Source organism: Pelobates fuscus, chromosome 12, assembly GCF_036172605.1.
Source record: "Pelobates fuscus isolate aPelFus1 chromosome 12, aPelFus1.pri, whole genome shotgun sequence".
In the NCBI taxonomy this organism is placed as follows: domain Eukaryota; kingdom Metazoa; phylum Chordata; class Amphibia; order Anura; family Pelobatidae; genus Pelobates; species Pelobates fuscus.
The window spans coordinates 95,947,462-95,962,083 of NC_086328.1; the positions used below are offsets into that span (position 1 = coordinate 95,947,462).

The 14,622-nt window shown below is 45.5% G+C and overlaps 2 protein-coding genes across 2 annotated transcripts in view; one reads left to right on the plus strand and one right to left on the minus strand.

Annotated features, from left to right (window-relative positions):
* Positions 1 to 759: 759 nt before the first annotated feature.
* Positions 760 to 8,916, minus strand: POLR2L (RNA polymerase II, I and III subunit L). The gene is made up of 3 exons (XM_063437237.1): positions 8,813 to 8,916; positions 3,737 to 3,841; positions 760 to 1,135 (listed from the first exon to the last, which is right to left on the minus strand). Exons 2-3 carry the CDS (start codon positions 3,829 to 3,831, stop codon positions 1,027 to 1,029), a joined length of 204 nt encoding a protein of 67 aa, XP_063293307.1. The 5' UTR covers positions 3,832 to 3,841; positions 8,813 to 8,916; the 3' UTR covers positions 760 to 1,026.
* Positions 8,917 to 8,986: 70 nt separating this feature from the next.
* Positions 8,987 to 14,622, plus strand: part of TSPAN4 (tetraspanin 4) — a 528,357-nt gene continuing 522,721 nt past the window's right edge. The window contains exon 1 of the mRNA XM_063437235.1: positions 8,987 to 9,061. The gene's annotated coding sequence lies outside the window, so the exon portion shown is untranslated. The remainder of the gene's footprint in view (positions 9,062 to 14,622) is intronic.

The window sequence follows — 14,622 nt, forward strand, 5'->3', positions numbered from 1 at the left end:
TAAATGACCTCCATTTGTCTAAATATACATAGGGATTAAGGAAAAAGCGCAAGTAACATTTTCTTTTCTTTGGTTTTTACTATATATTGGGGCTGATGTGTGTTGTAGTCCTTGCTGCTTAAGCGCAGGACTTCTCTTTTTTGTATTTGTATTTACTTTGTATCACACAGCCTGGTTACAATGCTGCTACCCATCCCATGTGTTCCCTATTAAGGGTTAATAAGTAAAGGGGTGTATATAAAAAATACCCCTTTCTGTCTCATTAGAGATATCTTTGCCAGAAGCTCAAGGAAGCAGGCTGAAGGGTCAGTGTTAGGACCCGCTTAGGGGGGGTCTGCCTTGACGTTGGCAGGCGGGCATCCCTCCAATGGCCATTGGAGCAACTAAATGACCTCCATTTGTCTAAATATACATAGGGATTAAGGAAAAAGCGCAAGTAACATTATATAAAGCATGACACGGTGTAATATGTCATGAGTTAGTCATCTGATGATGTATTTACCTAATTGTAAGACCGGCTAAGGAACATATGATTATTGTTATGTCCTGATATGTAAAACCATAGAATTCAAAGAGGGTGCACTTTATTTTTCCCATGACTTTCTATACAAATATTTTAAATCCGATTCTATGTAATGTGATACTGCCTCATTCATCTGATAAATGCACTTCATTGTCTATCAACTGGACTAATTTCAAAAGCAGAAATAGTTCAACAGTAACATTCAGTTGTAAACAGAACATTCATGCCACAAAACATTAACAAAAAAGTCTTTATTAAATACAAAAGTTATTTTTTCCTTAGAAAGTTTGTAAAATAGTGTACAACAAGAGCACCTTTAAAGGGATGAATTCCCACTGTAGTCCATGTTGGCAAAGTGAAGGATAATGGTTATCTAAAGAAGGGTTGGAATGAGAATATTTAAAGGGCCAGATTTGTAGATATTGTGGTTTGTCTTCTGCCCTACTCAGATAATGTGAAAAGTCCTCGGTTGAAAACATGAGCACCATTAACCAAACCCCTTCTCATTTCTCCAGTGGTGCGTAGTTCAACAGTTTCTCAATCAGATCTACGTGAGCGAGGAGCATGCGACGACAGCAGTACCTCTTCAACCCTAATGCATCTAGTGCATCGCTGGAGAGAGGAAAATAGAGGAAAAAGTGTCAAATTATGGCAAATGGCAGACACATTGTAAAAATTAAACTGTGCTGGAAATTAAATGAGGTTGTTTATAATTGACAATAAGTACAGTGTACACCTAGAGAGAAAACTATTATTAGCCTTTCTGACCAGAACGTTATAAACGTTAGTTCCTGGATTGCACAGACACAACTGATCAACCACATTTCAGGTGGCAAGGATGTGCTAAATTGAGCTATTGCTTATATAAAAGGTTTGCTCGGTTTAATTTTTTGCTTTGATTGGATTAGAAACAGACTGACATCTCAGTGGATATAGTGTAAAAAACAAAAAAAAACAATTAACATTCCGATATTTAACAGCTAATAGACATGGGCAGATCAAACAGAGTTTGTAACAGTATTTCAAGCAACTAGACAAACACGTTGCAATACAATTAGTATGAAAGACATTTGAACACGCTCAGAACCCATTGGTATTCATAAACCTGTGACTTGAGATTCCTGTTGCTGTTTTAAACCAGGGAATATCAGAGCGTAGAGTTTTCCACACATGTACAACAATGACTATGTACACTAAACATTGCTTTGCCCAATAATAAATCAGTAAATGCAGGAAGAAAACAGTACTAGCTTTGCTCCTCCCATTCTTCTATGATCACAATACTCTATGAACAATAAAGTTGATCAGGTGAGAACTCTAGCTCCCTGCAGCCTTTCTCATGTCAACACTGTGTTTTCTGAGAAAATACAGTGTTTACATTGAAAGCTAGGAACATCTCCAGTTGCAGTCACTCAGAGTGAACCAGAGGGACTTCGGAGTTGATGGATGCATAATATGCCTCCATCCACTCACATATGCTGTCAGCAGAGCACAGGGCAGCACTGTGCACAGCATCCTGTGATTCAGTATCTCATCCCTCTGCATGCAGACACTGAACTTTCCTCATAGAGATTAATTGATTCAATTCATTTGATTGGCCAGGGCTGTGTTTGAATCATGCTGGCTCTGCCCCTGATTTGTCACTTTGTCCGTCTCAGCCAATCCCATGGGGAAGCACTGTGATTGGATTTGGTAACATGTCAGCAGACTGCTTGTTTTTCTGAGTCTAACAGCATGCAGATTTACAGCTTCAGGCTTGAATACAGTAAGATTTTTACTATATTTATGGAGGCATGAGGGGCCCAGGGGGGCTAGATGGTGGTGTTAACACTATAGGGTCAGGAAAACATGTTTGTGATCCTGAACCTATAGTGATCCTTTAATCCCTTAAGGACACATGACATGTGTGACATGTCATGATTCCCTTTTATTCCAGAAGTTTGGTCCTTAAGGGGTTAAATTTGTATAAAAAAAAAAAGTGTTCGTATCTCATTTAGATGAGAGAAATTCCTTTCCTTATTTTCAAAGAATACAATGTATTGCCGAGCATTACTAGACTCAGACATCTGTATTGACAAGTAACCATATTAAAATGAGCACTATAGGGGCAGGAACACAAACATGTATTCCTAACCCTATAGGGTTAAAACCACCATCTAGCCCCCTTTCCCCCCCCTCAAGTCTGGAGCTGCATGCTTTGTCCCTGTTTCCTTTAGACCTGCCCACTGCCTGCTGACATCAGCAAAAGTGGTAGCCTGATCCAATTACAATGCTTCCCCATAGGATTGGCCGAGACTGACAAAGAGGCAGATATGGGGCAGAGCCGGCAAAAGTCAAACACAGCCCTGGCCAATCAGCATCTCCTCATAGATATGAACTGAATCAATGAATCTCTATGAGGAAAGTTCAGTGTCTGCATGCAGAGGGAGGAGACACTGAATCTTTTGATGCATTTTAGGCAGCCATGACCCAGGAATGATCTCTAACAGCCATCTGCGGCGTGGCCAGTACAGTTATCCTTGGGCTGTAATGTAAACACGGCATTTTCTCTGAAAAGACCGTGTTTACAACAAAAAGCCTGAAGGTAATGATTCTACTCACTGGAACAAATGCAATAAGCTGTAGTTGTTCTAGTGACTATAGTGTCCCTTTAACTAAACCAAAACTCCAATGTGAATTTTACAACAGAATTTTAAGCATACAGTGAAATGCATAAAATAAAAATGCATCTTCCAGTTTTCCCCAGCTTCTGATTTGCTTCCTTCTACACTGACTTCAATAAAGAAGTTGCCTGTAGATTCCTAGCCTATACCAGAGCTCAGTCTGAAACAAATGAGAGAAGCAGTGTACATGGGCAAACATGTTATTCTCTATGCAAAAAAAACCAAAACACACGTGCAGTTCTTCCTCCAAATGAAATGAATAGGAGCCTCTACCCCATGCACCCACAACTGTTTCCATTAAGATGAAGGGAGGTGAATAGTGGCTGTATTGCACATGTGCACACAAAACCCAACAATTTCAGTGGAGAAACACTGAGCTTGCACTACAGTGATCATACATCTTTAAATAAATTAGTTTCAGAAAGGCATGTCAAATAATATTTTATATTTTGCATCCTAGTAAAAAGTGCAGCTGGATATATCCCCTCTTTGCACGAAGAGAGCTTTCTTGTAACCTTTAGAGAGATTTTATTCATTGTCCACATCGTACCCTTCAGTATACTCAGCCTGCAGTAGCCCAAGGTACGCTTCCCACTTATTGCCAACAATCTTGCCGCAAGTAAAGCATCTTACTGGGATAATCATTTTTGAAATTCTGTGGGGAAAAAAATAAAGTAAATATATTTGACATTATGGCAAATCTCTTCATGAACTGCACACATGACTTTCTGTGATTGAGAGATATGCATTTCAGATTATCCCACTTATTTCAAGATAGTGATTCCACAAGCACAGTTCACAGGTTAAATATCACTACATCCTTATGTCCTGACACAATTTGGGCACCAGACTATTAATAGATGGCCTGATGTAAACTTATACAAGTTGGTTTTAATCACCAAAATTAAAGGGATACTATAGTGCCGGTGCAAGGATTTTTGTGTACATAGGCAAAGATGCATCCCCCACCCAAAAAAACAACATCTTCACCTGTGTGCTTTTTAATCTACCGTTTCTGTTTCTTATCCCCTCTTTTAAATGTCTTACTCCCTTTAGTGTATCTTATATCCTATTATTTCCCCATTGTGTGTCTTACACCTCCCTTGTATGTCTCTTTCATCCCCAGCCCCTCTGTGTGTCTCTTTTTCCCTTTCTCAAGCCCATCTGTGTGTTTGTGTCACATCCAGTCCCTCTTCCCTCCCAGTCCCTTAGTGGTCCCCTCCTTTCCCTGTCCCTTAGTGTTTCACTCCCCTCCCCCCCTGTGTTCCCTTGGTGCACCCCTAAGTGGTCCCCTCCCCTTCCTGGTGTGCTTCCTACCTCTCTTGTAGCAAGGCCGAGCGAACCGGATCCTGGTACAGGAGCTTCAGTTTCCTGTACCCAGCCGGACTGACAGGAAGTTCTCTCTCAGTGAGCACTTCCGGTCAATCCGGCCAGGTACAGGAAACAGAAGCTCCTGTACCGTAGTCTGCTCGGCCACGCTACACTCAGTGGTATATACACACACTCACTGACAGACACACACACTCACAGACACAAACACTCACTAATTATTAATATTATAATTAAACATTTTCCACCCAGCCACCCTACATGGAGAGCTGGTGTGGGTTTGTCGTTGGGGGTCCAATGGGGCGTGCGGCTGTCAGAGGCATCAGAGGCAGAGAGGGAGCTCCAATTTCCCTGCTCTGCCCCCTCGTGGGCTGTCTACTGATGCTGGGAGCAGGAATGACGTCATATTCCGGCTCCTGCAGCATGAGCAAACAGTGCGCGAGGGTGCAGAGCAGGGAGATCAGAGCTCCCTCGTCGCCTCGGATGCCAATACAGCCGCACGCCAGGTCACTGGAATTTTGCACCCCCAGAGCCGATACGCCCCAAGGCGGCCGCCTGTGCCACCTTATGGACGCAACAGACACGGTCCAGGTCCCACACACACACACAGACACTGTCCAGGTCCCCCCCCACACACACACACACAGAGACACTGTCCAGGTCCCACACACAGACAATGTCCAGCTCCCACACACAGACACACACACTGTCCAGGTCCCACACACAGACACACACACACTGTCCAGGTCCCACACACAGACACACACACACTGTCCAGGTCCCACACACAGACACACACACACACTGTCCAGGTCCCACACACAGACACACACACACACTGTCCAGGTCCCACACACACACACTGTCCAGGTCCCACACACACACACTGTCCAGGTCCCACACACAGACACACACACACACTGTCCAGGTCCCACACACAGACACACACACACACACTGTCCAGGTCCCACACACAGACACACACACACTGTCCAGGTCCCACACACAGACACACACACACTGTCCAGGTCCCACACACAGACACACACACACTGTCCAGGTCCCACACACAGACACACACACTGTCCAGGTCCCACACACAGACTGTCCAGGTCCCACACACAGACACACACACACACACACACTGTCCAGGTCCCACACACAGACACACACACACACACACTGTCCAGGTCCCACACACAGACACACACACACACACACTGTCCAGGTCCCACACACAGACACACACACTGTCCAGGTCCCACACACAGACACACACACACACACTGTCCAGGTCCCACACACAGACACACACACACACACACTGTCCAGGTCCCACACACACTGTCCAGGTCCCACACACAGACACACACACACACTGTCCAGGTCCCACACACAGACACACACTGTCCAGGTCCCACACACAGACACACACTGTCCAGGTCCCACACACAGACACACACACATACACACTGTCCAGGTCCCACACACAGACACACACACACACACACTGTCCAGGTCCCACACACAGACACACACACACACACTGTCCAGGTCACACACACAGACACACACACACTGTCCAGGTCCCACACACAGAGTCCAGGTCCCACACACAGACACACACACACACTGTCCAGGTCCCACACACAGACACACACACACTGTCCAGGTCCCACACACAGAGTCCAGGTCCCACACACAGACACACACACACTGTCCAGGTCCCACACACAGAGTCCAGGTCCCACACACAGACACACACTGTCCAGGTCCCACACACAGAGTCCAGGTCCCACACACAGACACACACACACACTGTCCAGGTCCCACACACAGAGTCCAGGTCCCACACACAGACACACACACACTGTCCAGGTCCCACACACAGTCCAGGTCCCACACACAGTCCAGGTCCCACACACACTGTCCAGGTCCCACACACAGAGTCCAGGTCCCACACACAGACACACACACTGTCCAGGTCCCACACACAGAGTCCAGGTCCCACACACAGACACACACAGAGTCCAGGTCCCACACACAGAGTCCAGGTCCCACACACAGACACACACAGAGTCCAGGTCCCACACACAGAGTCCAGGTCCCACACACAGAGTCCAGGTCCCACACACAGCCACACACACTGTCCAGGTCCCACATACACTGTCCAGGTCCCACATACACTGTCCAGGTCCCACACACACTGTCCAGGTCCCACACACACACTGTCCAGGTCCCACACACACACTGTCCAGGTCCCACACACACACTGTCCAGGTCCCACACACACACTGTCCAGGTCCCACACACACACTGTCCAGGTCCCACACACACACTGTCCAGGTCCCACACACAGACACACAGACCCATGTCCAGGTCCCACACACAGACACATGTCCAGGTCCCACACACAGACACACAGACCCATGTCCAGGTCCCACACACAGACCCACAGACCCATGTCCAGGTCCCACACACAGACCCACAGACCCATGTCCAGGTCCCACACACAGACCCATGTCCAGGTCCGACACACAGACCCATGTCCAGGTCCCACACACAGACCCATGTCCAGGTCCCACACACAGACCCATGTCCAGGTCCCACACACAGACCCATGTCCAGGTCCCACACACAGACCCATGTCCAGGTCCCACACACAGACCCATGTCCAGGTCCCACACACAGACCCATGTCCAGGTCCCACACACAGACCCATGTCCAGGTCCCACACACAGACCCATGTCCAGGTCCCACACACAGACCCATGTCCAGGTCCCACACACAGACCCATGTCCAGGTCCCACACACAGACCCATGTCCAGGTCCCACACACAGACCCATGTCCAGGTCCCACACACAGACCCATGTCCAGGTCCCACACACAGACCCATGTCCAGGTCCCACACACAGACCCATGTCCAGGTCCCACACACAGACCCATGTCCAGGTCCCACACACAGACCCATGTCCAGGTCCCACACACAGACCCATGTCCAGGTCCCACACACAGACCCATGTCCAGGTCCCACACACAGACCCATGTCCAGGTCCCACACACAGACCCATGTCCAGGTCCCACACACAGACCCATGTCCAGGTCCCACACACAGACCCATGTCCAGGTCCCACACACAGACCCATGTCCAGGTCCCACACACAGACCCATGTCCAGGTCCCACACACAGACCCATGTCCAGGTCCCACACACAGACCCATGTCCAGGTCCCACACACAGACCCATGTCCAGGTCCCACACACAGACCCACAGACCCATGTCCAGGTCCCACACACAGACCCACGTCCAGGTCCGACACACAGACCCATGTCCAGGTCCCACACACAGACCCATGTCCAGGTCCCACACACAGACCCATGTCCAGGTCCCACACACAGACCCATGTCCAGGTCCCACACACAGACCCATGTCCAGGTCCCACACACAGACCCATGTCCAGGTCCCACACACAGACCCATGTCCAGGTCCCACACACAGACCCATGTCCAGGTCCCACACACAGACCCATGTCCAGGTCCCACACACAGACCCATGTCCAGGTCCCACACACAGACCCAGGTCCCGGTCCCACACACAGAACCAGGTCCCGGTCCCACACACAGAACCAGGTCCCGGTCCCACACACAGAACCAGGTCCCGGTCCCACACACAGAACCAGGTCCCGGTCCCACACACAGAACCAGGTCCCGGTCCCACACACAGAACCAGGTCCCGGTCCCACACACAGAACCAGGTCCCGGTCCCACACACAGACCCATGTCCAGGTCCCACACACAGACACTGTCCAGCTCCCACACACACTGTCCAGCTCCCACACACAGACACTATCCAGCTCCCACACACACTGTCCAGCTCCCACACACACTGTCCAGCTCCCACACACACTGTCCAGCTCCCACACACAGACACTGTCCAGCTCCCACACACAGACACTGTCCAGCTCCCACACACAGACACTGTCCAGCTCCCACACACAGACACTGTCCAGCTCCCACACACAGACACTGTCCAGCTCCCACACACAGACACTGTCCAGCTCCCACACACAGACACTGTCCAGCTCCCACACACAGACACTGTCCAGCTCCCACACACAGACACTGTGCTGCTACAGCCATGTGAAGCCCTGGGCAGCCATATTGGTACTCCATGTAGTGTTTTACACCATCCTAATGTCTACCCAGTGAGCCCCCTCCAACACCCTTCCTGTCCCACTTTACATGGCAGGCAGGCAGGCAGGCAGACTGCACACGGAATCCAACACGCGGTACTCACCTGCTATCACTAGGGAGCCCTTCCAACACGTGACCAGCCCGCTGTTCCGGGTTTCCTCTCCTTCCAAGTTGTATCGCCGAACGAGCGAGCGGTCGATGCTGTCTCTTCCTGGCGCTGAGCGCGGGCGCCCTCTGCAGGAGCGGAGGTGGCAGTGCGCCAGGCGGCGTGTGAGCTGCTCGGATTGCATTGCGCTGGGAGTCGCAGGGAAGCGCTGCGTTCGCCGCAGGTGATTGTCTTTCCAGCGGGGCTGTGAGTGTTCAATACCCTGAGTGTGTTATACAGAGCATGGGGGCTGGCTGTGTAATACAGAGTATGGGGGGCACAGAGTGTAATACAGAGTATGGGGGGCACAGAGTGTAATACAGGGAGCTGTAATACTCACATACCTGGGTAACTTCAATCAGCTGATAGCAACAAGTTTATACAGACAGACAGCACTGCATGAGATTATATTATCATCATCATTGTTATTATTATTATTTATTATTATATACCTTTAGAGTCATGTAGTATTTATTATGGTTTCATACCAATAGTGTTATATAGAATGTTTTTATTATTATTATTACAATATATAGTGTTGTATAGCAGTAAATATTATATACAGAGTGTTATATAGCATTTATTATTATTTAGCAACACATCAAGTATTATATAGCGTTTATTATTAGGATTTACCAATACATAGAATATTACATAGAAATTAGTACAGAATAATGCCAATACCTTTTATTATTATTATTATTATTATCACTGTTATATACATGCATTCACACAAACAATTTCCTATGGGATACTTTGTTAAACCTCCTTCATAATATTATATACAGGTTAATATTCCACCTAAATGCATAGTTTTCTATATTATTTAGTCCATCTGAAAGCACAGTGTTATGTTATTGTTTTATATAACTACCTAGGCACAATACTACATGCACTTTATAAACACAAGTTGTTACAGAGCATTACATAAGTGTTGGTTTTCCATTGTAATGTTATCCATTTTCTTACTTTTGAATGAGGTATTGTAAGGTTTCTCACATCTAAATACAAAATAGTATATACACTTTACTTGTATATTATGTTACTAAATAACAGTAACATTCCACAAGACCAAAGTGGGTTCATTTACTCTAGAACTTGTATCATTTGAGAATTGAAGAAAGGAGATTTTGCCTACAGTAGAGAAAAGGGTTCTTCATAGTAAGAACAACAGGAATATGGAATTCTATGCCTAAAGAGGTTGTTTTAGCAGGTTCTTTGCAAATTTTTTTTTTAAAAGGTCTGAATTATGTTTTTGGAAAAACTGACTAATGCTGGGCACAATAATTAATGTAGATGATATCAAGATGTTGATCCAAGGAGATATCTGATGGCCATATTGTAATAAAAAAAAAATTTCTTTCCCAGCTTGTGGCACAACTGTTTTTTGGTTTTCTTTTCCAATCAACAGCAGAACGGATGTGTGGACATTTGAATTTGATGGACTTGAGTCTTTTTTAAAAACCTGGATGATTGTTACAATGAAAAGAGGCCACGCAATAAAGAACATCACACAAATTAGAGGCAGCTAAAGGAGACTACTGGAGAGATAATATAAAGGACTAGGAGGAGAGGAAAATATAAATTGGTGGAGACAAGAAATATGTGCAATTAGGAAGAACAGGATTTCTGGAGGGTGGACTGACCAGCATTGAACTGACTTTGAGAATTTTTGGCATAAAATAAAAAATTCTATTTGAAAACACGCCAGTTTACACTTTAGTAAATAAGCCTATTTACCTCTAGAACAACACTAGGCTGTCATTGCTAGCATGAGGCACAACACTTCTTCATGATCACCTTCATCTATACTTCACTCTCAACCTCCATGCCTCTTTAACCAATATTGTACCAACTTGAAGGGGACCTGTCACTTTCAAAATATGCAAAGCTACCCTCATCCCCCCACGCCTCCTTCCGAGGTGACAAACAAGCTCGATGTGCAACGACTCGGGAGAGCAGCTAAACAAAGACATACTTTAGGTGGTTTAATCGCCGCTTTCGGTTCTGTCAAAACTGTGGAACCCACCTTAGAACTTCTTGAGAGATGCATATAACAATACATTTTCTCACAGCTGTTAGTGACATCTGCTGGGAAATCACAAAATGTGACGGCCCCACTTTTTCTCAAGTTTGTCATCCTTGCTATTGCCCATAAGATAACGTAGTCCATACTTTCTTATACCTATTGATTTCAGTGAAATTTCAATGCAGTCAATATGGGTATTTTAGAAGGCGTAAATGTTCATCTAACACTGATAAATGTCCCAGCTGCTTTAATAGTTTTATAATTTGTTCTGTTGTCTTGTTGATGACCGTACCCCTTTAAAGGAACACTCAAGGCATACTTTCTTATATTGCTGGATATATTATAGAAATCACGATTCGTTTCACTTTTGACAGTTCAGTGTACAGTGTAGCATACATACCGTATTGGATAACTTACTTTGCTGCATCTACTGATGTCAGCAGTTATGGGTATTAGCCGGCTCTGTGCATATTTTCTCACATCAGTGTTAATGCACAGTCCATTAAAAAAAAATTACAATTTAATAGACATACCCAAAAAATACTGTTTTGCATTACTTGAATATCTCTGAAATCGTGTTTCCACATCTATCCCAGAGTTCCCAGCTTATCATGCAAATGAGTCTAGAAAGGCAATTGTGTTTCAGACTTTAGATTACAGCTCATTGAGAAGTATTTGCAAGGCAAGTGCTCTGGGCAATTGCCTGTCTTTAGGGTTTAGCTTTGTGGAGCTAAGCTACCAGGAAGTACCCAGGACATACTTGAAACCGAGAGAAATCTCAATGTATCTTTCCTGCTAAAATATTTTATAAATAAATAACACAACCTACTGTCTGACAACCTGGGAGATGTGACAAGGTTTATTTAGAAAAGTGCTGATTTCGATTGAAATCAGCAGTTTTAGAAAATGAGACGGGGGGCTACAATTTTCATACATAAAACAATCTGAAATATTCGTGTTCGTATTCAAAGTGTTCCTTTAATGCACACTCTACATTATCCCTGTGAGTGTAGGCCCACCATTAAAACTATGCAAACCCCTATTAAACAGTTTCAAATTCTGTTTAATAGCAGACTGGCTTTGTAACAGGACGACACACACTGGATAACACCCGTAAATTATCCGTGGTACTGCAGCAGCTCATGGGGGCTAGACAGGGTGGTCTTCTGCTTGCACTAGATGCGGAGAAGGCGTTTGACTTGACTGGCCCTTCCTGAGAGGGTTTTTGGGGGCCTACTGCTTCCCCCCACACGTGATGCACTATACTCTGCCCCCACCGCACAGGAGCTCTAATCAGGGTTTCTCTCTTCGCCTTTTGGGATTTCCAATGGGACGAGGCAGGGATGCCCACTCTCCCCATTGCTCTACGTCTTGGCACTAGAGCCCCTGTTGGAGGCGATGAGGGCGAACAACGAGATCCATGGGATGACGGTCTGCAATAAGGAAATCAAAATAGGGGCTTTGGCCAATGATATTCTGTTGTACATCACACAACCACTTACTACGCTCCCCCCAAAGATATGCAGATCATAGCAGATTATGGCAAGGTGTCCCATTATTCCCTTAACACTTAAAAAAAACTCAAGCATTGTGCATAGCCTTACCAGATACCCTAGTTCAAAGTCTCCAATGGACATACGCATTTGAATGGAGAACAGATAATAATAAGTACCTAGGGATCACATTCACAAACGCCCACTCAGATCCATATTCTACAAATTACGTTAAGGTATGGAATAACAGCCGTAACCTCCTAACGAAATGGTCCCCACTATTCCTGTCCTGGACGGAACGAATTGTAGCTGTAAAAATGACAATCCTCTCCAAACTTATATATACTAATCGCACCTAAACAAAACGGAGGTCTGGCATTGCCCAATCTCCACACTTATTACTATGCAACAGTCCTGGCCACTGCCCTCCCACATTTTCTATCTACCTCCCCCCCCCCTCTCCAATGGGTGCAACCTGGTATGGATACCGAAAGGATCTAGGGCCAACACCTCCATTGCTCCCCTTGCAATTTGACTACTCCTGAGAGTTTGGGACAAGCACAAACAAGCGCTATGTGGCCTTACATACCTGTCCATAGCTATGCCTCTCATGTCCCTCATTTATTGTATACCCACGTTCAATGCTATACCGTGGCAAACCAGGGGAGCCACCCACCTACTACACCACTATGAACGGGGCACCCTTCAGAAAAGCAATATTCCCTGCCCTGGGCCTCCCGTTACTCTTACCTCCAATCGAAATCGTATTTGGCCAGGCAATTTAACAAAAATGGCATCCCATCTCCTCTAACAACCATATCCACAGCATGGGAAAATTATTTTATTCATGGGTCTATATCACCAACGTGTAAACTAATCCCCACGAGCTACCAGCTAATATCACAACATGTACCTTTTGCAGCTTCAAAAATAGCACAAGAGTGGGAGAATGAGTTACAATGCTCCATCTCTGAAAAAAGGTAGGAACGAATCTTTAAATTAACCAGACAGCTAGTCAAATCTTCTAATCATATAGTACAGCATTACAAAACGGTTTACAGATGGTATATGGTGCCTAGTAGACTGCACAAACTATACCCCAACACACCGGTCACTTGTTGGCGCTGCAACGCTGAGGAGGGCATTGTCTTGCACATATGGTGGACTTCTCCACACATTCAACCCTTTTGGAAAGGGGTCCACGAAACCGCGCAAGCAGCAACAGGATGTAACATCCCAATATCGCTCTTACAGCTTTTACTACTTGACCTACATATGGGACCAAACAAAGCCATACAGAAATTACAGATACACATAGCATTGACAGCACAGAGGCTCATTGCACAAAATTGGAAGATGATGACCGCCCCCGCATCTCCACCGCTTACTCGCGGAGCTAGATACTCAGAGCTCATACGAGACGGGCTTAAAAAAAAAATTCCCCCCTAACCAAATCTCCCAATCGACATGGGACATGAGGAACTCGTGGAGATCGCAAACCAATTGTAATGTCACTACGACTGCATGGATGATGTGGGGAGGGTGGTGGGTTGGGAATGGGCAAATCGCTATGGGATAATACCAGTTATAAGATGCTCCCACTTGATTACTGTTTGTTTCTTATGTTGTGCAGACAGCTGTACCAAATGCCTGCAATACCACCCTTGAATGTATTCTTAGATGCAATGTACCTTTATCAATACCTATTACCTACCATATACGACGGTGTATCTTATGTGATGACGAAACCCTCCCCCACCTTTTCCCTTCTGTACACCCCACCCTATTATACAAACCAATAAACCATACCAAAATGAAAAAAAAAAATCTGTTTATTAGAAAAGACAAAGTCAGTGACTATTTGATATGTCTATTGGAATTTCTAAAACTGAAATGAAGCAAAATGTATCTTTTGATTAATGCATCTATTACATTTTTGGGTGGGAATTGTCATAGATGCTTTAGACTTGATAAAGGTTGCTCATCCCACAAGCCTGTCGATAAGGGTAGCAAATTCCACCAGCTTGTTATTCCAAAATATTATTCGTCCAATTAAAAAGTATATTTCAAAATACTTCAGTCCTCTGCGATTTTGCATTTCTAGCTTTTAGGAGTTATATCCGATATTTAAAAGAGTTTGCGTCTGCCATTTTAATTTCCTTCAGAGCTGGTTGTTTAGAAAATAAAACACTGTTCGCATATCAGTATTTAACAGTTAGGAGATGGAACGAGATTCCTGCAGTGCA